This window comes from Felis catus, chromosome A2 (genome assembly GCF_018350175.1).
Source record: "Felis catus isolate Fca126 chromosome A2, F.catus_Fca126_mat1.0, whole genome shotgun sequence".
In the NCBI taxonomy this organism is placed as follows: Eukaryota; Metazoa; Chordata; class Mammalia; order Carnivora; family Felidae; genus Felis; species Felis catus.
The window spans coordinates 147219911-147247287 of NC_058369.1; the positions used below are offsets into that span (position 1 = coordinate 147219911).

Consider the following 27377-nt stretch of genomic DNA (forward strand, 5'->3'; position numbering starts at 1 on the left):
AATTCAATTCTGGCCCTACCTATAGATAGAGTAAGATCCCACAGGTTAGGGGCTCAGTCTCATGTGATTGCTCCTGACTTCAGGTGCCATTCTCAAGTAGTAGGTCCCTACGTTATTCACAACTTCTGTCTTGGCTACAAATCAGAGTTTCCCATGACCTCTTAACCCTTTGGATTCGATTACTTGCTAGAAGAGCTCACAGAACTCAGGAAAACACTATGTTTGCCAGTTTATTATATTATAAAGGATAATGTAAAGGATATAGATGGACAACAGCCAGATGAAGAGATATATAGAATGAGGTGTGGGAGGGTCCCAAGTGCAGGATCTTCTGTCCCTAATGAGTTGGGTGGGCTGCGTCAACCGCCCGTTAACTGGATGTGTTCACCAATCTGGAAGCTCTCTGAACCCCATACTATTGGGATTTTCATGGAGGCTTCAACATGAAGGCATCATCAATTATTAACTCCATTTCTAGCCCTTCTCCCCTCTGTGGAGAGTGAGAGGTGGGGCTGAAAATTCCAAGCTTGTAATCATGGTTTGGTCTTTCTGGGGATCAGCCCCCATTCAGGAGCCATCCAGGAGCCCACCTCACTAGAACAAAAGACACTGCCAGGAAATCAAAGGGATTTAGGAACTTGTGTCAGGAAGTGGGATCAAAGACCAAATATTAGAACAAAAGATGCTCTTATCACTTAGAAATGTACAAGGGCCTTAGGAGCTCTGTGCGAGGAACTGAGGGGTTAGAAACCAACATGTATATTTTCTATTATCTCACAATAGGACACTGTATATTATATGACCTGCTTTGTATAAAAATGGTGTATATATTATATATGCTTATGTGGAAAGAATACACAAATAGTTAACAGTGCTTATCTTGGGATAAGAGTGAGATTTTTCTTTCCATTTTAAACTTTAAAAAATAATTTTTAAAGAGAGAGTGTATACAAGTAGGGGAGGGGCAGAGAGCGAGGGAGACAGGGGATCCCAGAGAGAGAGTGGGGCAGAGGATCTGAAGCGGGCTCTGTGCTAACAGCAGAGAGCCCAATGCCGGGCTGGAACTCATGAACCATAAGATCCATGACCTGGGCCGAAGTCAGCTGCTTAATCAACTGAGCTGCCCAGGTGCCCTTCCCCTTTAAACTTTTTTGAAGTTTGAATTTAGTTGGTGTCTCACTTTTACAATGAGAAAAAAAATACACAGATTGTGCCTTGAAACATCTTTCAAAATGTCAATCAGTACCCCTTCTGATACTTTTGTAGAAAAAATATTTTAATTACTGAAACAGGATGAGGCTGTGTGTAGGAAGCATGATTTTAGCTGGGGATATGCAAATATGCAAATAATATTGATCCATTGCAACCAGTTGTGTGATTTTTAGACCCTGGGAAGGTTGGATCAGGGCAGTTACTAACTTTCTTAAGTACTGGTCATTCACCCTTCTTAAATTGGCCAGGCCAAGTCTTCTGCAAGAAGACTTCTACTAGAACACGACAGTAGCCCAGCAAGGAAAAACCAACGTGGCGGGAAATTTTCTTTCTCCCTCTTCCTTTTTCCCTCTCTCCTGAGTTTCTTCAGGGACATGGAATTAAAGACATAAACATGATCCCAAAGCACCAATGATACAGCGAAAAGTTTCAAAGATGCTTGGATAATTCTTGTTCTTTGTAAATGCACCGTATCTGTGTCTGGCTGATCCTCTTTAAAATACCCAAGGTACTAATCTGAGAGGACAGCCTCTATCAGGGGAACATTTTCTGTTCCCAGTGAAGTGGCACATTCAGTTCTTGGTGCAGGCTCACTTAATTCCTATTAGTCATTTCACAGCTGTATCTTGGGAAGAGAAAAATCTCAAATACTTTTGGCTGATTTCACTAAACTAAAAACAAGACCTTTCCTCTTTTCTCATAGTTCCCGCTTGTTTACAAGTTTCAAGTCAATCTTTGTCTATCTTTGTGGATATTTCTCCTAAATGTTTTAGTTGTCTGCTGGTCTATCTATCCTGTTTCCACTCTACTTGTGTACCCAGAATTGTTGCCATAACAGAGCAGGTAGATGCTGGGTTACCCACCCAGTTTGTCATTGAATTGGTGGTACAATTTTTGTTTGGTGGCTTATGATTCTAAGGTTGTTCAGGGACACGGCTTAAAAGCATAGGTCAACTACCAAGTGAGACACTGGAGTTGATCAAGGTTTGTCTGTTATTTTTTAGGTTGTTTAAGGACATTAGATGAATGCACAAATTTGTTATTATAGAGTTGCTATGAATACTGAGGATGCACATACGGGATTATTATTGTAGGTTGATTTGTGACAGCTGGCCCTGATTTACTTATTTCCTCAAGAAGATACTTTGAACAATTATTTAAATGCCTCCTCTCTGCAATTACAATAATAATGATAATGATGATTTTGCAACTGAATATGCAATTCAGGGCGCATACACTCAACTACTGTTTTTAGCCTGTTTCTCTTTTTAAGGTGGTGTCAGCTACTGCTGTCCGGATTGTTGAAGAACAAAGGACCATTTTTGTATTGAGGGTCACTGAACTACATGACAAAAGTAATCTTAGGTCAATAAAGGAAGTTATAAGAAAAATAATTATTATAGTTAGTATTTAAAGAATGCTATGAGCAAGTTTTTTTTTCTTTCTTTCTCCTTGGAGAGACATATATAGCATTTTCAGAACTTAATTGCTTTCATTTATTTAAGTAATTCTATGCCCAAGGTGGGGGGGGGAGGGGGGGGGCTCAAACTCACTACCTGGAGGTCAAGGGTCACATGCTTCAGTGGCTGAGCCAGTCAGGAACCCCACGACTTATCTCTGCTTTTAAAGTTAACAACAAATACCTGATTCAGTAATTATAAATATCTGACAACGGTTTTATTCTATAGCATAGTCCATTAAGGAGCAGCAAGCGGAAAAGATGATGAAACAGAGGAGAGAGGTGTGTGTTGTGGGTAAGGGGGAGAAAAGACAATAAAGAGCGAAAGGAGTCAAGTCAGATGCAAAAGGAACAGGGAGATGCAGAAGGTAATGAAAGATAAACAAGGGGTAAGAGGAATAGGACAGAGAGTCAGCGATAGCATGGGAGAGCAGTGAAGGAGATAGGTAGGAAGAGAGGGGAAGAGAAAAATGGGTAAAGAAGGAGGAGAGGTGGGGCACCTGGGTGGCTCAGTCGGTTGAGCGTCCGACTCCGGCTCAGGTCATGATCTCACAGTCTGTGGGTTCGAGCCCCGCATCAGGCTCTGTGCTGACCGCTTGCTCAGAGCCTGCTTCAGATTCTGTGTGTCCGCTCTCTGCCCCTCCCCCACTCACGCTTTGTCTCACTCTGTTTCTTAAAAATAAATAAATGTAAAAAAAATTTTTTTAAAAGGAGAGGAAAAGGACCTAGTATGGGGGATTTAAAAAAGCATTTCTGTTTGCTTTTAGGATGAATGTGGGGTCCCTAGAGCATGGCATTTACACTGGCATCACCTGTTATCAATTCTCCCTGAAACACAACTTTAAGTACCAAATAACTTTCATTGTAGACCTGGTGGACAAGGCGGGAAAGTTAAAATGGGAATCTTACAACTAAGTGGAGGTCCAAACTAGCTGCCATTGCTGCATCTGGTTTTCTGATGCTTACTTCTCAAGATAAATTCCAAAGGGAGGAGAGCTTAGCTGTCAGGTACCAACAGCTTCCTGTAAGCATAAGGGGGAAAAGTTCTCAACCTTGGCTGCACATAGAAATCTTTTGAGAAGCTAAGCACCTGGCTGGCAGAACCAGCCCCAGCCAGCATCTTTGGTAAATAAAGCCACATCCATAATTTTAAGGGAAAGAAAAAAAGAGAAACCTTTTGAGAAACTTAATGTTATCAATGCCTAGGTCCCACCCCTGATATGTAACTGTTTGGGGATGTGGTGTGGGAAGTTTTAAAAGCTCCCCATGTGATTCCAACATGCAGCCAAGAATGAGAGCCACTGCTCAGTGGCATCTCTCTGAACATGCTCACCAGAGAATCCCATTATAATGCTGGTTATTTTTTGGGCTCTTACAGCAGTGACCTGAACATGAAATTGCATAAAATTAGGCCAAAGGCCAGAGGTTCTTGACCTTTGTGCTCTATATTTAGTAAGTGGCATTGCTGGAAGTTGGTTGTAGAGGTGAAGGGACAGGAAATGATTTTGAGCTTATTTGGAAATATACAGGAAGAAAATAAATGAAAATTATCAATATAAGGTCTCTATAAATATTTGCATTTGAGAAATGATTTGGTCCTGTTCCAACAGTATGAAGGCATCTGGTGTCTCTCTGAAGACAAACTTCAGTTGACCTCCTCTGACTGATCTGAGATGTTGGGGAACCAGGAGAACTGGTTTGCTTCTTTTGTGTTTGTTCGGTGTACTGTGCAGCTCAGCCGAGTCCCTTGTCCCACGACATCCCTGTTCCCTTACTCTCTGACCTGCTCTGCATGCTGGATCTGGTTCTCCTTTCTAGTGCAGAACCACCTAGAACTCGCTGTCACTATGCTCTTCTATTTTGGTCATTTTGTAGTTCTCTGTTTCAGTTAACATTGAAACTTATTTAACCTGATCATCAACTGTGCTGATGTCCTAACGCAGAAAACATAAAGAAGTCGTCCCCAGTCAGCCTGATCCTTTCATGTCAGGTGACATAGTACATATTTCCATTTAAAGTGGCTTTCTAGGGGTGCCTGGGTGACTCAGTCAGTTAAATGTCTGACTTCTGCTCAGGTCGTGATCTCACAGTTCATGAGTTCAAGCTTCACATCAGGTTCTGTGCTATCAGCGCAGAGCCTGCTTGGGATCCTCTGTTTCCCTCCCAACCCCCCACTCACTCTCTCTCTCTCTCTCTCTTTCTCTCTCAAAAATAAATAAACATAAATAAATAAATAAATAAAGTGTCTTTTTGGATCCAAAGTTTCTTAACTCAGAAAGGGATTCTCATATGAAGACTTTCATGTGAAAGGGGAAGAAGAGGTTGCCTTACAGACTCGCAGGTGCTAACACCTGTAGGTCTAGTCTAGATGAGTCTACTATATTCTAGATAGAGCTTTAATTAGGAAAGATATTTGGCCTGTGTTCTTATGGAGATAATGCTACTGCTAACCACCACTATGGCCACTATTGTCACTTTGTATTTTATATTTATATGCTAATCCTTTCTGGCTACTTTGTATATTTAACCCATTTCATATTTGGACTAGTTGACTGTGACCTCCTTAATAAGCTAGGTATATTCCCAGCACCTGGCACATAGTAGGGGACCAGTAAGTATTTACTGAATAAATAGATGCAAGTTGAAGCAGTCCAGGTGATGAAGACAAGGACAAGGAGGTCATGAAGCAGGGAGGAAATGAGAGGAGTGAGTTACATTTTCTCTTTTGCAAAAACCATGTTGAGCTCCTGACAGTAACAATGGGACAGAAGCACTGACAGATCATGACTTAAGAATTCCCTTAACCTCAAACACTTCTTTTGCTTAAAATTTTTTTTAATTTATTTTAATTTTAATGTTTTTTATTTTAGAGAGAGCGTGAGTGGAAGACAGGGGCACAGGGAGAGAGAGAGAGAGAGAGAGAGAGAGAGAGAATCTTAAGCAGGTTCCACACTCAGTGCGGAGTCTGAGGCGGGACTCAATTCCACGACCCTAGGATCATGACCTGAGGCGAAATCAAGAGCCCAACATTCAACCGACTGAGCCACCTAGGTGCCCCTTAACCTCAAACATTTCTACCCAGAGGACTAGGATAATTTTTTCTGAGCCTGTTTCACTTTTCCCAAAAGGACTTCTGGTTCCAAATACACTAGGAATCAGTTTTAATTGCTTTCTGGAATATTATTTTGTCAGCCTCATTTAGATGTGGTAATTTGCAAAGCAACCCCCAGCAGTTGACAGTTCATCCATAGCTGCGTGGTGTTCAGACATTTCCTGGGATTCCTGCCCACCTCCTGGCAGTGTTCGCCGAACCAGGATATGTGCTCACCTGGGATTACTTGGCTCCTGTAGCACTTGTTGTGTCTGGGATTTTTAACATTCTGAAAGGGTGAAGGCCCAAGCTTACTGAATCCAGAAAATAAAAGTACAGTAACTCATAATTTAAGAATTAGCAGGCACTTTACATCACTGCATCCGTGCTAAGCTGATTGCTAGGAAACCGCAGCTCTGACAGGTTCAGTGACAAGGTCAGCTGGCTGGTAGCTGGGAGGCTGGGTTGAGACTCTATATTCTCTGTGTGGCACCAAACTGTGAGCTGGGGTTCTGCATTTACACCTGTGTGGATGTAAGTGTTTAAGTTCCTACAGCTGACCCTTGAATAGCGTGGCTTTGACCTGCATGGGTCCACTGATAAGTGGATTTCTTTTTTTGATAAGTATAGTACAGTACTGTAAAGGTATCTTCTCTTCCTTATGATTTTAATAATGTTTTCTTCTTTTTCTAGCTTACTTTATTGTAAGAATACAGCATATAATATGCATAACAGATAAAATACGTGTTAATTCACTGTTCATGTTATGGGTAAGGCTTCCAGTCAACAGTAGGATATTTGTAGTTAAGTTTTTAGAGAGTCAAAAGTTATACATGGATTTTGGACTGCAAGAGAATGGGGAGGGAGGTTGGTGCCCCTAACCCTGTTCAAGGGTCAACTGTATTTGTTTCTTTTTGAGGCTCTTTTCTCTGGCCAGAGACTTCCTGGTCCTCCTTCACACATGCTTCAAGGTCACAGTTCAGACCAAAGTGTTTACAAAAAAACTAGGCGTTTATGAGATGACGAATCATTGCCAGTTCCTGCATTCCCTGTGCCTCAGCTGCAACCAAGCCGAGCAAACCAAGGGAGGGATAAAGTGGTCTCTAATACCAGGAATTTCTAGGTTTGGATGCCAAGAGGCAAAAGGACGAATCCTGTCTGCTATCTCCAGCAGGCTGAGGCTGTGGCGGCTGCTGCTGCCATCTCCTGGGAGCAGACAGACCTGAGCTTCACACCTGAAACTAATCTCCGTGTTCACCTGTGACCTGGGAGGACAGAGGTCCCACCGGGGCTGGCAGAAGTTCCTTGTCCTAAAAAATAAAGGTGGTATCTTCTTACTTGCAAAGAGCTTACTTACAAATTGGCTTTCATCTTCCCCTTTTTGCAATGTTGTGCTCAAAGAAAGGATTCCAAACAAGACCAAAATTGAAATGAGTTAATATGGGAACCATGAGAGAACAGAAATAAGACTGAGACAGAACCATTAGTCGTGGGAATACATCACATATTCCTCTTGGCCTTCTGAATCCTGAATGCATACATTGAGAATTGGATAATAGGGCACACATGAGTTTGCCAAATCTTGACCTCCCAAAATCTGAGTTTACTTGCAGGATTGCTGTGAGGATTAATTGAGATAATGCATGCATATTCCTGGTATGCAAGAAATGCTCAATGGGAATTATTTTGGGGTAAATTCTAATCCCTATGATCATTTTCTTCATTTACTAGCCAAAAATGGATGGGCAGCCCCCATGCTTCTAATTCTTTCTAGTCTTCTTATCTATAGATGATCCCTAAGCAAACTCCTTTGATTTAAAAAAAAAAATGTAATCATAAACTACATTATGGGCTGAATGAATGTGTTCTCCTCAGATTTGTATGTTGAAGCCCTAATCTCCAATGTGTTTGTTTTAGAAAGTGGGGGCCTTTGGGGTGCCTGGGTGGCTCAGTCGGTTGGGCAGCCGACTTCAGCTCAGGGTCATGATCTCGTGGTCCGTGAGTTCGAGCCCCGTGTCGGGCTCTGTGCTGACAGCCCAGAGCCTGGAACCTGTTTCAGATTCTGTGTCTCCCTCTCTCTGACCCTCCCCCGTTCATGCTCTCTCTCTGTCTCAAAAATAAATAAACGTTAAAAAAAAAAAAAAAAAAGAAAGTGGGGGCCTTTGAAAGGTGTGATTAGATTTCAATGAAGTCATGAAGGTGGAGCTTCTTGATGGGATTAGGGCCTTTATAACGGGACGAGACCAGGGGTGCCTGGGTGGCTCAACTGGTTAAGTGATTGATGAGATCAAGCCCCACTAAGTGGGCTCTCCCACTCTCTGCCCCTTCCTCCCAAAATAAATAAATAAACATTAAGCAAACAAACAAAAAAAGGGTGGGGGATGAGACCTTTACTCTTCTCTCTCAGCAATACAGCAATAAGGCCGCCATCTGCAAACTAGGAATAGGGTGGTAGACACCACATCTACTGGTGCCTTGATTTTGGACTTCCCAGCCTGCGTGTGTGAGAAATAAATGTTTGTTGTATGAAAATTAATAAAGGAAAACCTCACTAAAGAAGACAGAGGGCAGACATACCACTCAATGTCAGTTATAGGAAGAATTGTCCATTATAGACTCCCAACATAAGTGTCTATTACAGGCCCCAACAGAAGAATCATCACCAGGAAAGAATCATCAATTACAGGCCCTAACAGAGAAAAGATGTATATTGTATCTTCTACAAGACATTGACTCCCTCTGCAACCAGCTAATGAGAAGTCATCACCCTGAACTCTTGCTTTTCTCCAATGGCCTTTCATTCAAAACAATCCTTCCGGACTTCCTCTTTCTTTCTTCTTCCTAAAATAACATCCCTCTCCTTTGTTTGTTGAACTTATGTATGGTTTTGCAGTAGCTTGCACGTCCTGAATTGCAATCTCTGCTATTTGCTATTTCTAAACTTTTTTTTTTAAGTTTATTTTTTGAGAGGGAGAGAGAGAGACAGGGTGAGAATGGGGCAGGGGCGGAAAGAGACACACACGCACAGTATCTGAAGCAGGCTCCAGGCTCCTAGCTGTTAGCCTAGAGCCCGACGCGGGACTCTAACTCATAACCTGTGAGACAATGCATGACCTGAGCCGAAGTCAGACACTTAACTGACTGAGCCACCCAGGCACCCATCTGCTATTTCTGAGTAAACCCATTTTTTGCTGGCAAAATAACTTTTATTGTTAAGGTTAGTTTAAGCCACCCAGTCTATTATATTTTTGTTACAGTAGCACAGGCTAACTGTGGGTGTACTGTTGTAACAAACACCTAAAAGTGTGGAAGCAGCTTTGGAAGTGGATAATGGGTGGGGGCTGGAGTCGGGGGGTGGGGTGGGGTGCATGATGGAAAAACTCAATATTGTTGTGAAGAGACTACTAAAGGTGATTTTGCCAAGGGCTCAGAAAGAAGAGAGCTGGAGAGAATGCCTTCTTTTTTTTTTTTTTTTAGATAGTACATGAATAGAATGTTGCTAGAAATATGGACAGTAAAGGCCATTCCAGTTTCAGGCAGAAATGAGGAACAGGTTATTGGAAACTGGAGGAAAGGTGATCTTTGTTATAAAGTAGCAAAGAATTTGGCTGATTTGTAATCTTGTTCTTGTACCCTGTGAAATCTCAAGATGAGATTTCTAAGCAAAGTGTTGAAGAAGTGGCTTGGTTCCTCCTGACGGCTTATTGGTAAAATAAGAGAAGAGAGATATGAACTGATGATAGAATTTATGCAAAAAGGAACCAGAATTTAAAGCTTTGGAAAATCCTAAGACTGTCCACATTACAAAAAATGAGAAAGCATATTTAAAGAAACTAAAGGTACGGTTTACTGACCATTTGATAAAGAGATTAGCGTGGATATGAATCGTAGAACTAATCAGCCACCCCAGCAGGGATACTCCATTGAACTGAAGGGGATGGAGATGGATGGAATGAATAAAGGCTGTTGGACGTCTTGCATTTTATAGGACTAGGACCACAGAGCTGTTAGGTTGGAACAAAAGCTATTCTTCAAGACAGGGAAAGAATGATCCTGAAAACAATTTGAGATCATTAGGGGTACCATCAGGATTTCAAAAGAGAGGCTATCATCTGTTACAACAGGCCAGATGGCTTCCACCCACAGCTCTGGGGCGGGGCTACCCAGAGCCCCGGGGGTGTGACCACCACCGGGGTAGAGCTGGAGAGCGTTTCTCAGGCAAGACAGTAAAGCAGTGGCCATCCCCAACAGGACCCTCTTTTGGGGGTCCAAAAGGTGGTGCTAAAGGCAGCATGGGGCCAAAGGGGATTATTCTCAGGCTTTAAGCTCTCATTCAGTTTCCCTTGCTTTCATGGGACTTACCACCCCTTCTTTCCAATTTCTTTCTTTTGTAATGCAAATGTCTGTCTCTAGTCTGTCCTACCACCCTATTGTGGAAGCACTTAACTTGGTTTCACAGGTTCCTAGCTGGAGAGGAATTCTGCCTCAGGATGAGTCTCATCCATATTGGATTTAGATGATATTGTTATGCCCAGAATTCGTGATCCCCAAAGACCGGGGAGCTGAGTCCGATGCAAAAGCAAAGAGCCTTTATTCGAGCTCGCAGGAGCTCAATCCCCTACCTGCACTGATGCAGCGGTGAGATGCCAGAGAGTGAGTTTTAAAAGCACAAAGGTTTTATAGGGATCTAGGGGCAGTTGGAGGGGTGATGGTTGTGGCCTTAGCCGATTGGCTGGGGAAGGGTCAGAGTCCCATTGCGCAGGTTGCTGGGCGTGGTTTGAACGGGAAGTTTAAACGGGTGAGTGGGAAGTTACTCAAGGGGAGGAGGCGTGGAGTGAGGTTTGAGCGGGAATTTCTTCCTGCGGTTTTCCCGGAAAGGGGGCCATGTCGGGGACATAGTCACTCAAGATGGAGGACACAGAACAAAATGGAGTCGGCTGGTCTAGGTCCACTCTTTCATTCCCCCCTTGTCATATAGCTTGCGGACCCAATCATGGGACTGGCTGCATTTCTATTTTGTCCTTTTCTGTTATTAGGCCTTGTACTGAGCATGGAGGACCATTAGTTGGATGGCCCCCATGCGGTCCCTGACAAACTAGACCAGCCTGTTGATGATACAGGGTCCGAGGGTTACTAGTAGGAGCAGGATGGCGAGGGGTCCGGCAAGGGCTGAGATGAGGGTAGTTAACCAGGGAGACCAGTTGAACAAAGACTCGTACCAGGACTGAGATTGTTCTCTAACTTTCGTTTTTGTAGCCCTTCCCTTATGAGGGCCATAGATTCTTTTACGACCCCTGAGTGATCAACATAGAAGCAACATTCTTCCCCTAGGGCTGCACATAGTCCTCCTTGCTGCATGAATAAGTCTAATCCCCTTCAGTTTTGGAGTACTACTTCTGATAAGGAAGTAAGGGATTCTTGTAAATGAGAAATTGATTTCTCAATTCTTTCTATGTCTAAGTCAATGGCTGCCCTTAGGGTTCCGTAGTTTTTGTCCTGGATGACGAGTGAGGATATTCCAGTCCCTGCCCCCGCTAATCCCAGTCCCAAGAGCGCAGCCAGAGTTAGGGTTGTAATAGGCTCTCTCTTACTTTGGGGGTTAGTAGAGCCTAACCTGTTAAGTATTTTTTTCCCCGAATGGTATACTAGCTTGGGGATCAACTGCATGAGTATGCAGAAGCCTTCTTTCGAGGAGTTAAAGACTTGGGGGTGGATGCAGGGAGCGAGGCCACTGGAACAGGCCCACCATGCATTTTTGGGGGGGAAGTAGATACACTGTCTCCCTGGGGACTGTTAGGGTTTCATTACAGAGATGTGACTGCCCAGGGGGCACGTGGCCTACGCAAGTGCCCTGCCCTGTTACCGCCTGGAGGGTTAGTCTTGCAGTAGCCTGCTGCCATCTGCAGGAGCTAGAGTTGGAGGCTGTTGTATAATTGCCTTTAATGACAATACCTTCGTAATATGGGGGCCGGACATCTAGACAGAGCCAACAGGACTTGGTCAGGTCGGGCCTAGAAGTGTTTAGTACCTGGTATGCTCCGACAACCGTGCTCCACAGGAGGTCTGTATCAGATAGTAAGTTGTGACCTGGGGCAGGAGATGCAGGTGACGCTCTGGTAGGGACAGGGGATATGGAGGGCTGTGTGGCCGGGGCCTGGGTATTTCTGGGCATGGCCGCCCGGGCGGGGGCAGGTCAGGGAACTAGTACTTGGTTGGGTCCTACCCCATGGGGGACTGCCGGGCAAGGGGAGTCACTTGCATTCAGAGGGTAAATAATGTTCCCTTGTCCTTGGCTCCCAGCCTAACCCGGTCGTATATCCTGAGTCCTCAGGTTTTTCCACTCTCCCATCCTGTTGTTTTCTTACCTTGGTTTGTAAAGGATATAACTATGGGATTACCACACCCCCAGGCATATGGCGATCGGGGGCCACTGGGCCGCTTTACCACGATGAGATCTCTGGTGTGTGGTGGGGTCCACCAGATGTGCCCTGTCGAGACACATGACCAGGAGGCGCAAAAGTAGTCAGCTGCATCCCCGCATGTGCTTGAGCAAGAGTGGCCGGGGCAGACGTAGAAATAAAGGTTCTGCGCATGGAATCCAGGGGCATATGGTGACAAGGGGAGCAGAGTTTGGAGGTCTACGTAAAGTTCTGGGAACCAAGTGTCCTTGGGGTGGCTCTGGGAAGTCTGATTAAGTATCATCCCTGAGCTGGTGTCTATGATCTGCCAGGTGATGTTTTGGGGGGCGTGGGGACTCTCGGCAGCATGAGCAGTGACAAGCAGAGCTAACAGTTACCAATATTAGGTGGGTCGAATGTGTTGTAGCTTGAGCTTGAGTGGGTTGTGTTGGTCCCGATTGACAGCCCATCGTGTGACGAAGTCCTTCCAGATCGAGGAGGGGTCTGTTGGCCGAACGTGGGTGTGATGGACCCAGGTCATGATGCCGTCTACTTTGAGAGCAGTGGGGGTTGTCAGCACCACAATGTAGGGTCCCTTCCAGCACAGCTCGAGGGTCTCTCGGCAGTGCCTCTTGATGTAGACCCAGTCTCCCGGCCTGTACTGATGAGGTGTTGGAGTCAGGCCAGCCTCGTAGATGGCACGGAGGCGCGGCCCTTCTGGAGCCTTCTCAAGGAAAGAAAAAGTTCTTGATCTTTAAATTCAACAAGAAGTTCAGCTCGAAGGTTGGGAATAATAGGGGGTGGCCTGCCAAACACGATCTTGTAGGGAGTAAAACCCAAGGTGTAAGGAGTGTTCCTAACCCGGTAAAGGGCATACGGTAGGAGAGTCACCCAGTCCCCACCAGTCTCCATGGTTACTTTGGTAAGGGTCTCTTTTAGGGTTCTATTCATTCTTTCTACCTGTCCTGAGCTCTGGGGCCTATAAGCACAATGTAATTTCCAGTTTGCCCCCATAGCCTTGGCTACTGCCTGGGTTACCTTTGAGATAAAAGCTGGTCCACTGTCTGATCCTATCATGGCAGGAAAAACAAACCTGGGTAAGATATCTTCTAGTAGCTTCTTAGCCACCATCTGAGCCGTTTCATGCTTAGTTGGGTATGCCTCTACCCAGCCAGAGATGGTGTCTGTAAATACTAAAAGATATTTATAACTATACTTTCCTGGTTTAACTTCAGTTTAGTCGGCCTCCCATTGGGCTCCTGGTCTTGTGCCTCTGAGCCTGGTTCCTTTTTCATTTGATGTGGCTCTCGTGTTGGTGAGTTGGCAGGTTTTGCAGGCAGATACAACTTGCTCTATTTTGGTGTCCTGTTGGTGAATCTTGATTCTGGCATGTCGGATTAAGTCTTTTAATTTTCGGGCCCCCATGTGAGTAGACCGATGCATGTGCTCTAATACTGAGACTCCGAGCCGGTCTGGCAGCACGAGCTCCTTGTTAGGTGTATACCACCATCCCTTTATCTCCTGGGCCATGGGGAGTTTCTTGATCCGCTGTGACTCCTCCTGGGAGTATTTGGGCTGGTCTGGTAAAACTGGGTCTCCCGGGTCCGGTAGTTGTATGGTCATGGTGGGGACTGAAATAAGGGCTACTGCCTTGGCTGCCTGGTCAACCTTTCGATTACCTTTAGCTACCGGGTTATCAGTTTTCTGGTGCCCTTGGCAATGGATAATGGTCAGCTTGGCAGGAAGCCATAAGGCCGTAAGCAGGTCAAGTATCTCCTGCTTATTTTTTATAGTCCGTCCTTCTGCCGTCAGTAACGCCCTCTTCTGATAAATTGCCCCATGAATATGAGCTGTGGCAAACGCATAATGGCTGTCTGTGTAGATGTTAAGCCGTTTTCCAGCTCCCAGTGTCAGCGCCTTGGTGAGGCCGATGAGCTCTGCTCGCTGGGCTGACGTTCCAGAGGGTAGAGCCTCCGCCCATACGGTGTCCGTTTAGGTGACCACCGCTGCACCCGCATACCTGTGTCTGTCCCACACAAAGCTGCTGCCATCAGTGAACCAAGTAGCCTTGGCATCGGGGAGGGGCCAGTCGGTCAGGTCTGTCCGGAATCCATGTACTTGCTCCAGGATCCCCGCACAGTCATGTAGTGGAGCATCTAGGTCAGGGTCGGGCGGCAGGGTTGCAGGATTGAGGGCCGCACTGGGGTGGAACCACACCCATGGAGGGTTGAGTAGGAGGCTCTGGTAATGAGTCATATGTGTGTTACTCATCCATCTTTCAGGAGGCTGTTTCAGGACCCCTTCAATGGCGTGTAGGGTCGTGATCCAAATCTCCTGTCCCAGGGTCAGTTTGTCTGCATCCTTGACTAGGAGTGCTGTTGCCGCAATAATTCTTAGGCATGGCGGCCAGCCAGCAGCCACTGGGTCTAGCTTCTTGGATAGGTAAGCCACCGGGCGGTTCCAGGGGCCTAAGGCTTGAGTTAGAACCCCTTTTGCTATTCCCTTGTGTTCTTCTACAAAGAGGTGGAAGGGCTTCGTAATGTCTGGCAGGCCCAGGGCTGGGGCACTTAGGAGGGCCTTTTTTAACTGATTAAAGGCAGTTTCTTCTTTTTCAGTCCATTCAAATGTTTTCCCCTCTTTGGTAGCTTCATATAGAGGCCTGGTGATCTCAGCAAAACCCGGAACCCAGAGGTGGCAGTAGCCAGCCAATCCTAGAAATTCCCTTACTTCCCTTCAGGAGGTGGGAGGAGGGATCTTCAGGACAGTTTCTTTTCTGGCATCTGATAACCGCTGCTGTCTGCCCTCCAGGATGTATCCCACGTAACTTACCCTCTCCCTGCATATCTGAGCCTTTTTCGCGGATGCCCAGTACCCCAAGGCCCCCAGGGTAGCCAGCAGGCCCCGGGTCCCTTGCTCACAGTCCTTGGCCGTGTCCGCAGCAATCAGGATGTCATCTACGTACTGTAGGAGTACTTTCTGTACTCACCCAGGTCCTCGTGTAGTGCCTCGTCGAACATGATGGGCGAATTTTTGAACCCCTGAGGCAGCCATGTCTAAGTGAGATGCCCGCTGTAGCCCTCCTCCAGATCATGCCACTCGAAGGCGAACAAGGGTTGGCTTTGGGGTGCCAGCGGCAGACTGAAGAAAGCGTCCTTTAAATCTAGTACAGTATGCCAGACCCTGGAGGGTGCCAAGGAGCTCAAGAGAGTATATGGGTTGGGAACAGTTGGGTGTATGTCTGTGACCCTCTTATTTACTTCCCAGAGGTCTTGTACCAGTCGACAGTCATTTGTGTGAGGTTTTTTGACCGGCAGTAGGAGGGTGTTCCAGGCAGACTGGCAAGGAACTAGTACCCCTAGGCTTCATAGTCTCCAGATGTGTGGCTGGATCCCCTTCTGCGCCTCCTGAGACATGGGGTATTGTTTGATCCTTACCGGACCTTCTCCTGGCTTGAGCTCTACCAGGACCGGGGTCCTTTGAGCAGCTAGTCCCATTCCCCCTGTCTCTGCCCAAACCGATGGGAATTCTTGTAGCTATCTGTCTATATTATTCTCTCTCGGGAGCGCCTCCTGGTGGAGGCGGTATTCATCCTCTAGTTTCATGGTCAGGACCTGGATGGGGTGGCCCTTGCCATTGGTGACCTGAGGCCCCCCTTGTCTGAAAGTTATCTGAGCTCCAATCTTGGTCAGTAAGTCCCGTCCTAACAGCGGGTAGGGGCATTCTGGTATTACCATAAAGGAGTGGGATAACCGTCCCGTCCCCAAATCTACTGTTCTTCGGGTAGTCCATGAATACTGGCTCGTACCAGTTGCTCCTTGTACCCAGGACTTCTTGCTGGCTAGCTTTCCTAGTAGGGGGCGGAGGACCGAATGTTGCGCTCTGGTGTCGACAAGGAAGTCAACACGGGTCGCCTCCACTTTAAGAGTTACCCTGGGGTCGGGGAGAGGATCCGAACCCCAACTTCCCTAATCACTCAGTTTATCTAGCTCTAAGATTTTTACTCGATCAGTCTTGCTTCCCTTCCCGCTGGCCTTTTTCAGACAATCTCGGGCCCAATGCCCTATCTCCTTGCAGTATGTGCACTGATCTTTCTGCAGCTTCTGCTTTCCCCCCACCTTGGTGGTTCCTTTACCTCCTCTTGAGTCGTCTGCCAGTTGCCAGAGACGGCGGTCTCGTTCCTCGGGGGAGTCAGCAGTGGTAGCTAGTAGTATTCTGGCCAGGTCTTGAGTCTGCTTACTGCTGGCAGCCGCCATGGCGCGAGCCTGCTTATCCTCAGGAGGCTCCTGGTTATTATATACCTTTTCGGCTACTACCAGTAAGTCCTGCAGACTTTTTTTCTCCTAGTTTATCTATTTTCTGTAATTTTCTCCTAATGTCTATGGCCGATTGGTTTACAAAGGCCATGATAACAGCTGCCTTGCTTTCTGGAGCCTCTGGATCCATGGGGGTATAGGTACGGAAAGCCTCCATGATCCGTTCTAAAAATGCAGCTGGAGATTCATCTTTTTCCTGTTGCACATTTCCTACCTTGGCCAAACTCGTTGGCTTCCTAGCAGCCATTCGGAGTCCCCCCCATTAGAGTCTGGCAGTAGACCTGGAGCCTCTCCTTACCTTCTGCTGTGTTGAAATCCCACTTGGGCCGAGTTAGGGGGAAGGAGGCATCTATCTGAGCCTGGTTGGTGGTGGGATTCCCGTCTGCGCCCGGAACTAGTTTTCGGGCTTCATTGAGGATTTTTTCTCTTTCCTCAGTCTTGAACAGGACCTGCAAAAGCTGCTGGCAATCGTCCCACGTGGGCTGATGGGTAAAAAGAACAGAGTCTAATAAATCAACAAGCCCTGCCAGTTTCTCGGATAACTTAGGATTCTAAGCTTTCCAATTGTAGAGGTCACTAGTGGCAAAAGGCCAATAGTGATGGTGCCGATTCCCCTCTGTGTCTGGGAGTCCGGTGGCTCGCAGGGGCAGAATAGTGGAGTTGGTGGCAGAGGCGGATTGCTCCCTCTGAGCCCTTTGTCTGGTAAAGGGCAGGCTTCCCACTGGAGCGTTTCCACCTCCCGCTCTTGGAACAGCGTCTGCTTCCCCGGAGGGGGAGGATGGTGTTCTTCCGGCATCCTAGGGGGGTTATATGGGGGAGGAAAAATTAATTCTTCAGTCCCACCTTGTAGGACAGGGTAGAGGGGTGCTGAAGGCTGGGTAAGACTTTTCTTGTTCTCCTTCTTCTCTGTCCCCTGCAAAGCAAGAATGGGTTTCCGCTCCGGAGGGTGTGGGGCTAGGAAGGGCTTAAACCAAGAGGGTGGGTCTTCTACAAGGTCGTGCCAAGTGATAATGTAAGGGAGCTGATCAGGATGGCCTGTCTTAGGCCGAGAGATGATACCCCTGACTTGGTGGATGGTAGGGAGGTCAAAGGTTCCCTCTGGCGGCCATCCAACATTGAAAGCTGGCCACTCGCTAGAACAAAAAACCTGCCACCAACCCTTTTGGACTTCCACACTGAGGTTGTTAGCTCTTCCCCTGACATCCTTAAAGTGATCAATCGTAATACTTAGAGGAGTAGTCTGAGTCTGTCCCATAATGTCCGTCCAGTAAGTCCACAGAACAAAACAGAGAAACACAGAAACAGACAAACAGAGAGCCCATAGAAACAGTCTTCCAACTCCGTGGAAGCAAAACTGAAAGCTAGACGATGGCTTCACGCCGACCGGCAGGAGCGACCTGCCTCGTCTCAGACCTTTGAGGGGAATCCATGTCCCTCCAGAAGGGAGGATCGGAATGTCTTCTGAAACTCCTGGCCCGTGGTCCTCCAGTGCGTCCACTTAGGCCACGCCGGGCACTACCAGAATTTCAGAAATGAGCTCACACGGAAGAGACAGGGAATGAACAGACACTAACCGTGGCCAGTCAGGCTCTCCGGGTCAGGGGTCCCTCGGGGGTCTTGGGGATCCCGGATGAGCCCCCAAATGTTATGCCCAGAATTCATGATCCCCAAAGACCACCAGGGAGCTGAGTCCGATGCAAAAGCAAAGAGCCTTTATTCAAGCTAGCTCGAGCTCAATCCCCTACCTGCACTGACGCAGTGGTGAGATGCTGGAGAGTGAGTTTCAAAAGCACAAAGGTTTTATAGGAATCTAGGGGCAGTTGGTGGGGTGATGGAGTGGTCTTAGCCAATTGGATGGGGAAGGGTCAGAGTCCCGTTGCACAAGTTGCCGGGCGTGGTTTGAACGGAAAGTTTGAACAGGTGATCGGGAAGTTACTCAAGGGGAGGAGGCGTGGTGTGAGGTTTGAGCGGGAATTTCTTCCTGCGGCTTTCCCGGAAAGGGGGCCATGTCGGGGACATAGTCACTCAAGATGGAGGACACAGAACAAAATGGAGTCGGCTGGTCTAGGTCCACTCTTTCAATATTTGGATAAGACTTTGGACTTTAGACTTTATGCTGGAATGAGCTATAAGAACTTTGGGGCTGTTGGGATGAAATGAATGTATTTAGCAAGTGAGAGGGACACACATTTTGGGGGACCAGGGGTGGATGCAAGAAGGTGGATGTGTGCAGATCAGGAGGAGGGCTCTCATTAGATACTGAATCTACTAGCACCTTGATTTTGGACTTCCTCGACTCCAGAACTGTGAAAAATAAGTGTTTGTCATCTAAGCCATGAAGTTTATGGCATTTTTGTTATAGCAGACTTAATTGCCTAAGACAACTGGTGAGAAGAAATTTGGGAGGAACTAAGAGATGCAGTTCAGGAAATATTTCTTGAGTATCTGCTATGTGCCAGTTATGGAGGGTTTGAAGAAGAATAATGCAGGTGTAGTCCTCAAAAGTTCCCACTAAATACATGAGGAAAAAAGTGGACTGAGAATCAGGTACTTGGGTTCTGGATTCAGATCTGCAAAAGGCCAACTGTGTGGATGACCTTAGACATGACATTGAACATAATTGGGTATTAGTTTCTTCATCTGTTGCATAATATTGTAAAAGGAAATTCTCCCATTTACAGCAGAGCTTGCCTAGGAGATAGCACACTGAATACTGTATTGTGCTCCTACTCTCCTAAATAGCTAAAGCTGTGAAAGAAACCATGAACTTTGCATGACCCATGTCAGCTAAAGCAAGATCCTTACAAGACCTATCTGAAGGTTTATTTTTTTCTGACCGCTGAAGTATGGGGCTTGTTTTAACCAATCATGTACAGAATTGTTGACTTATTCCAACCTGTTGAGAGGGGTTATTTTAATCTTCAGTGAGTATAACAATCATGAAACCCCTTCCTTACAATTAAAAACACCTCTTTTCCCCCTTAGTCTAGTGTGTTCCTTTGCCTGGAAATAAATAAATCAGCCAAATTGGTTTTGCTTTTTAACTCTGATAGTCTTTTTTGACAACATCTTATATCTGAATCATACTTTACCATTTACTAAGTCTCTTCCCACTTGAGAAGAATGGGATGTGATCAAACAGGACTGGCTTTTGAACCAAAGAGATTCTGGCTGTCACTGGCTAGCTACACCTCCTTGAATAAGTTATTATATCACTGAAGGTCCCAGCTGGAAACAGATGGCATTCTGAAATTGGGCAATTTAAGAGGCTTAATAAAGAGACTATTTATAAAAGTGTGAGAACATACCAGGAAACCACAGGAAGCAAGGAGCAGGGGTGGTTACTGGAACCCAGAACCAGAGAGAGTGGTGTGGAGAGATTACTTGGGAGGAGGAGGACGTGTGACCTTTGGTCCAAAGGGCCAGTCGGCCCAGAGTGACCTTACAGACAGAGGAAGGAATACCCTTACCTCACTCTCTTCTGTCCCACACGTGTGAAGAAGCAAATCAAAGACAACAATTATTTAACCTTTCTAAGTCTCATTCTCATTTGTGAAAGGGGAATAATATTTGTATCTCAAGAGTTTCTATGAATTAAATGAGAACTTACATTATTTCATAGTAGACAAACTATGCACTCTAGAATCATTCTCTTCCTTCATTTGATCTTCAAATCCTGAAGTAGACAGGATAGGTTTGATTAAATTTACTTTTAGAGGTGGAAAATGAGACTCAGAAGTTATGTGAATTTCCCAAGGTCTCATAGCTAGAAAAGTAGCAGACCTAGGAACAAAACTAAGATTTTTAACACATTCTCTAGGTTTCCTTCCACGGATTATTCTTGTGCCCCTACTCCCCTACTGCAGAAGGTTGCCACAGATGGTGTCTTCTCTCTAGAGCTGCTATACCTGGAGCTCCAGTAACTCTGCTGCTCAGAGAAAAATTTGACTCAGGAATTAGTGCCTGAGCCAAAAGAAGCAACCGCTAGATCGGTTAGATAAAAAGGTGGCCAGGGTCACCTGGGTGGCTCAGTTGATTAAGTGTCTGGCTCCTTTTTTTTTTTTTTAATGTTTACTTATTTGAGAGAGAGAGAGAGAGAGAGAGAGAGAGAGAGAGAGAGAGAGAGAGAGAGAGAGAGGCAGGATACAAGTGAGGGAGGGGCAGAGTGAGAGAGAGTCACAGAATCTGAAGCAGGCTCCAGGCTCTGAGCTATCAGTACAGAGCCTGATGCAGTGCTCGAACTCAGGAACCACAAGATCGTGACCTGAGCTGAAGTCGGACACTCAGCTGACTGTGCACCCAGGTGCCCTAAGTGTCCAGCTCTTGATTTCGGCTCAGGTCATGATCTCACAGTTTGTGAGTTGGGCTCTGTGCTGACAACGTGGAGCCTGCTTGGGATTCTCTCTCTCCCTCTCTCTGTCCCTCCCTCACTATTATAAAAAAATAATAATAAGAGAAAGCCAAATGCCTCTAAAGTGACTAGGTATAAGACTTTGACCAAAATAGATTCTTCATATTGCATACTTGGCAATCCCCCTTGGATATCTATCAGATATACCCTGTATAGTTCATTAATGTCAGAATTCTTTTTTTGTTTGTTTGTTTGTACCTCTTAATCCTCTTCATCCATTTCATCCATCCCTTCACCAACCACCCCTCTGGCAATCACCAGTTTGTTCTCTGTATTTAAGAGTGTTTTTGTTGTTGTTGTTGTTGTTGTTGTTGATTTGTTCATTTGTTTTTTAGATCCTCATGTAAGTGAAATCATATGGTGTTTGTCTTTCTCTGACTTTATTTCACTTAGCATAATACCATCTAGGTCCACCCATGTTGTTGCAAATGGCAAGATTTAATTCTTTTATATATGTATATACCACATCTTCTTTACTCCTCACTTATCAATGGACACTTGAATTGCTTCCATTTTTTGGATGTTGCAAATAATGCTGCAATAAACATAGGGATACATCTTTTTTTTTTTTTAAAGCTTATTCATTTATTTTGAGAAAGAGAGAGAGAGAGAAAGAGAGAGAGAGAGAGAGAGAGAGAGAGAGAGAGAGAGAGAGAGCAGGGGAGGGGCAGAGAGAGAGGGAGAGAGAGAATCCCAAGCAGGCTCCACAGTGTCAAGCATAGACTCTGACATGGGGATCTATACCATGAACCATGAGATCATGACCTGAGTCGAAATCAAGTTGAATGCTTAACCAAGGCCATCCAGGTGCCCCTGTTTTCATTTTTTTTTAAAGTAAGCTCTATACCCAATATGGGGCTTTAACTCACAACCCCAAGATCAAGAGTCACATGCTCTCCTGACTGAGCCAGCCAGGCACCCAATCTTCTCAAATTAGTGTTTTCATTTTTCTTGGGTATATACCCAGTAGTGGAATTACTGGATCATATGGTATTTCTATTTTTAATTTTCTGAGGAACCTCCATACCGTTTCCCACAGTGGTTGCACCAATTTACATTCCTACCAACAGTGCAAGAGGGTTCCCTTTTTTTTCCACATCCTTGCCAACACCTGTTATTTCTTATCTTTTTGATACAAGACAGGCCTTTGTGTGCCTGGCACTTTCTTACTATAGCTTAACTATTAGCTTAACTATTACCTTCTCAGAGAAGTTTCCTTTACTATCCAATCTAAATATTACTCCAGTGTAGTCTTTTCTTAGCATTCAAAACACACAGACTAAAATTATCTAGTTGACTTATTTATTATATGTTACCATACCAGAATGTAAGCTCCACGAAAGCGGGGCCCTTGTCTGGCTTGTTTATCCCTGTCTCTCTTGCACCTAGACAAAACCTGGCATATCACAGCCTCTTGATAAATTTTCTTTTTTTCAGGAAAAGATAGTGAATAGTGACAAACCAAATACAATCAGTTACTTTCTCTGGTAAGTATTTACTACGAGAAGCATACTGAGAAGGCATCAGAAGAGTAAAAGATGATTGCTTTTAAGGGATGACGAGATGACAGGTCACTGGAGCTGCTGATCTCTGAATAATAATGATCCATTATCCAGTTCCCCATAAAGTGAGAATATGTCCCAATCTTTGAAGTGTGGGGGCACTAGAGGGACGAAGCAGCAGTTGAAGTTTCCAGGCCTTCCCCACGTATCCTTTTGATGAACTCCATCACCTAAGGCAACGCCCCAAACGCAGAGGAGGGTATAAAGATAGATCTCCAAGAGATCTGAGTTACTAGCAGACTCCTGCAGATTTTGAAATTTCTTTAGTCTTCTATTTTATCTTAACATTTACATACATCTTGGGTTCAGTATCATAATATATCCATATTTATGTTAACATATGAATACTTTAAATTATTCCACCGCTTGTAAAGTCTTTGCTGCAAGGAAGCCAAGCTATCCTGGATCTTTACATTCTCCATGGCAATAGCACCTCAGGGATACATGTTTGCCGTCTGAGAAGTTCCCACATTCTCTTTCCTTTGCAGCCCAAGTTCTCCTTTAGCATAATTTATTTGTTTATCAATAAATATTTACTGAGCATCTACTATGTACTAGACCCAACAGGCCTGGGGATGTAACTCTGAACAAGATATGCACAATTCCTACCTGCATGAGAGTTATTGTTTAGGGGAGAAAGAACAGGGAAAAAAAAAAAAGAGTAAATTAAAATGTATTGTGGTAGCTGCTAAGATAAGGAAGGAAAATCAGGGTGCCAACAGAAATATAGAAACTGGCACCTAACCTCAAAATTGGTGATGAGGAGTGGTGCCTACGTGGCTCAGTTGGTTAAGCATTCTGACTCTCGGTTTCAGCTCAGGTCATGATCTCACAGTTAGTGAGTTTGAGCCCCATGTTGGGCTCTGTGCTGATAGCTCAGAGCTTGCTTGGGATTCCTTCTCTCTCCCCCTCTCTTTGCCCCTCCCCCGCTCACTCTATCTCTCTCAAAATAAATAAATAAACTTAAAAAAAAAACACAACTGGTGACGAGGAATGATTTTCCAGAATGAAATAATCTGAAAAATGAACAAGAGTTAGCCAGGTAAAGAATGGTGGAGTGCTCCTGGCTTGGCTTAGGCTGAGCTCTGGAGGCCTGAGAGAGCACAGAACTCACAGGAGCCAATTCAGTGTTAGTTTAGTATGGCAGGAGAAAAGCTTGCAAAGGATAAAGAAGAGAGAGGGCTGGAGAGGTAATCGAGGCAGGACATGAGAGGGCGCTGCTAAAGGATTTCCATATAACTTAAATGGAATAGAAAGTCACTGAAAGTCATCTCAGGAAGAACTGGCTTATATCTATTTTTTATTATTAAAAAAAATTTTTTTTTTTTTTACTGTTTTTTATTCTTGAGAGAGAGTGGGGAAAGGGCAGAGAGAGAAGGACACAGAGAATCCGAAGCAGGCTCCAGGCTCCGAACCGTCAGCGCAGAGCCCGACGTGGGGCTTAAACCCATGAACTGTGAGATCATGACCTGAGCTGAAGTCAAGAGGCTGAGCCGACTGAGCCCCCCAGGTGCCCCTCGATTTTTATTTTTTTATTTTTTTTATTAAAAAAATTTTTTTTTCAACATTTATTTATTTTTTGGGACAGAGAGAGACAGAGCATGAACGGGGCAGGGGCAGAGAGAGAGGGAGACACAGAATCGGAAACAGGCTCCAGGCTCTGAGCCATCAAACCAGAGCCCGACGCGGGGCTCGAACTCACGGACCGCGAGAACGTGACCTGGCTGAAGTCAGACGCTCAACCGACTGCGCCACCCAGGCGCCCCGCCCCTCGATTTTTTAAAAGCATCATCCAGAAACCGCAGCTCTGTATCTGGGAAAGAACAAAGACCCTACTTACATTAGGGTAAGAGGTGTAATTGGCAAACCCAGCACCCCGAACTAACAGAACTGAGACACCATCTGAATCTTCTCCCCTCACAAGCCTCTCTTCTCCCAAAGTTCACACTAAGCCTCTTCGGGATAACCTCTGCCCTCTGCCCCTGACTCTGGACTCCCAGCTCGAGTCACTGGGGTCACGGCATGATTCCCTCAGGGAACAAATACTTTTCCAACCTGCCGCCACACCCAAGGCGCGTGTGATTTTTAGACGTTAACCAATTGTGGCCTTCTCTTGGGCATTCTTGACCTGATGTGCTAGCGAAGGCCACTATCAATAGAGTTTTGCCCGATGGAAAGAGGGAGCCAGGGAAAGATGTGAGGAGGTTTGGGGCAGCTTAGTGATTAGTGAGGGGGAAGAGAATACAGTTATTGAGGTTTTCAACTCCCTTGGTCATTCGCGGAGAAACTCTTTGCCTGAGTTTTTTCCATGGGTCAGGCGGAGACGAAGCTACGGTCAAGGCTCTCAGGGGTAGAGCTTTTAGGGCTTTTCTAGGGAGTGCCGAGCACTTGGGTAACCGCAGGGGCTAAGCCAGGGACTAAGCCTGCATAACCCTCGACAAACCGGTACCTGCTGGGAGCATTATCTACAGCTGCCAGATATTTGCAGCGAATGTTCCTTTTTTTTTTTTTTTTTTTTGGATAAGAAGCTGGCACGCCGCCCGTGTGGCATCGAGAGCACAAGGACTGCATATTCCCTCTCGGCTCTTTTTCTTACAACGCTGCCCGTCTCTCGCTCTTTCTGAACTTTGGGGCTAAGTTTCTGTCAGGGCTACCCGCGGGCGGACTTAACGACTGGAAACGAACCAAACCAAACCAAAACGATGACACACGGCTTCCCTACTCCTTAAGGTTGTTTTTTTTTTTTGTTTTTTTTTCCGGTCGGGGGGTGAATGTCATTACCGAGCAAGCCGAGCGCCCGGGCTGGGGTGAGAGGGCTCGCCACGAATGTTTACAAGCACGGGCATCGCCACCGGCACACGGCACAGGCTGAGAGGACGCGCGAGCATTTCCTTTTCCTGTCTCCATGTGACTCGGGAACGCGGGGCAAGACATTTAAAACCAGGACCAGGGCAGAGGGAGAGGGTGTTAGCTCTTCCGCGCCAGCTCCCTTCAGTGCCGCTGCCTTGTAGGATTTGTAAACGGGAGAGGGCAGCGGCTTCCAAAGTCGCTACGGCGTCCCTTCTCCAAGTTCGTCCTCTCAGTTTCCCTTCCCGGCTCCTAAACCACAATTTCTTTCTTTTCGTAACATTCTGGGCTTTTTCCTTACCTCGGCTTGTAAGAAAAGTCCTTTGCGCCACTCCCCTCCGAGCTCCACAGGAAAGCCCTCAGGTGCTCACAGTCCAGTCTCAGTTTTGGTCAGTCATTAAGGAGTCTTAGCAGGTGGAAACTCTAGGAGAGAACCGAGGACACGCGCGCGCCTCAGCCCTCTCCGCGGTGGGCAACATCCCAGTCCCGGAGCGTGGACGGCCTGGCGCGCCGCGGCCCCTTTAAGAGCAGGCCACGCCCCTCCCCTCCTCCCGGCGCGGCCGGCGGTCGGTGGCGGCCGCTACGGTGCTGACAAGATGGCGGCTGGCGGGGCTGTCGCTGCGGCGCCCGAGTGCCGGCTTCTGCCCTACGCGCTACACAAGTGGAGCTCCTTCTCCTCTACTTACCTTCCCGAGTAAGTGCCGAGCCTTGGGCTCGTGTTGCCCTGCTCTTCGGCATAAGCACGGCGGGGCCAGGGGGGCAGTGGAGGGCAGCCGAGCCGAGAGGCCCAGGCGGGGCCTGCTGAGGGGGACGCTTGGCCTCCCGAGTCTCAGTCCAGCCGCGGAGAGCTTTGCCCTCCCCACCCCCCTGCCTCAGGGAGGGGTTAGGGTCGGGAGAGCGGGTTCCGGGGGGGAAGGGGCGACGTGTACCCCGCGCGGATCCGGAGCGCGTAGGACAACGGGGAACCCGGTGATGTTTTGCCCGGGATTTGGGGGTTGAGGGAGGCTTGGGGGCGGCTGGCTCAGGGAATTGGGACAGGAACCGGAGCTTTCGGGGTCCCGACGGGTAGCAAACGGGTGAAGGAGTCTATGGTCGTCGGAGCTGGCCGGAGACGGGGGACGGCTCAGCCGATTGCTGCCGGGACAAAGTGTAAAGCTGAGAAGAAGAGTGATTGTTCCTGGGGGGGGGGGGGGGGGGGGTCATTAAAAGTGGTTAGCTCCAGAAGAGTGGTAAAAGTCACGGAAGGCTGAAAAGTTGTGGGATCCGTGTGAATCCTTGCAAGTGGGGAGGGTTTGTAGGATTTGCCGAGGGTTGTCCTTTTCTGGCTGGTGTTTCTGAAAAAGGTAGGGAGTGGGCTGGGACATTACAGAAGAGTTCCTTTATGTTATGGTTCGGAACACGGGTTTGTACAAACACAGACCGACTTCCCAGCCCAGAAACTCAAATATAGACATAAAAGTCTGGACTTTTAATCAGTTTGACTTCCAGCACTGGCTTGGTCTGGGTCGCCGCCGATTCGGGGTTAAAAAGAGTTCCATTGCATTAGTACTTGTGTATTTTTTGGTAGCAAATTCCTTCTGAAATGCTGAAAGTACTTTCGTACAGTATTTGCTTACCTTTAGCTTATCTTCGAGAGAAGGACATGTAAGTCCCATTTTACATGCAGATGGAGAAACTGGCTTAGTAAAGTTTGAAGATCTGTGTGCAGACGGGGAAGAAAAGTACTAGCTGACCCCTGGAACATCATTTCACGAGTCCAACCAAGAATGCTTTTGTGGACAAAACAAGTCACAGATAATTTATCGTTTATGTTACTGGACAGAAGTAGATCTGTGAAGCATACTCAGAGTTTTTTTTTTTTCATCTGTGTTTTAAAAATTCTTAACATTTTCTCGACGTTGATTTCAGTCAAGAATCTGCAAATGGGTCTGTGACTTAGAAGAATGTAACGCTCTTAACTCCCATTCACCAGGTCAAGGGTTGGCAGTCAGGCCTTCAGTAGGGTTTGCTTCAGTGAAGGGTGCCAAGTGACTTGTGGTCAGATCTGGCCTGTGTGGCCTATTGATGGCTACTGCGTGGCTGTG

At 46.4% G+C, this 27377-nt stretch overlaps 1 protein-coding gene and 1 long non-coding RNA gene across 4 annotated transcripts in view; one reads left to right on the forward strand and one right to left on the reverse strand.

Annotated features, from left to right (window-relative positions):
- MKLN1 (muskelin 1) overlaps positions 1-27377 on the forward strand; it is a 378358-nt gene that overhangs the window by 164096 nt on the left and 186885 nt on the right. The window contains exon 1 of one of the 3 annotated variants that reach the window (XM_003983063.6): positions 25839-25987. The exons of the other annotated variants lie outside the window; for them this stretch is intronic. Coding sequence (XP_003983112.1) covers positions 25890-25987 — 98 coding nt within the window. The 5' untranslated portion in view covers positions 25839-25889. Of the gene's footprint in view, positions 1-25838; positions 25988-27377 lie in introns of those variants that run through there. 3 annotated transcript variants of the gene reach the window in all.
- On the reverse strand, positions 16493-26633 carry LOC102901703. The gene is made up of 3 exons (XR_006594876.1): positions 25980-26633; positions 25595-25716; positions 16493-16955 (listed from the first exon to the last, which is right to left on the reverse strand). It is a non-coding gene; the product is annotated as an uncharacterized LOC102901703 (long non-coding RNA).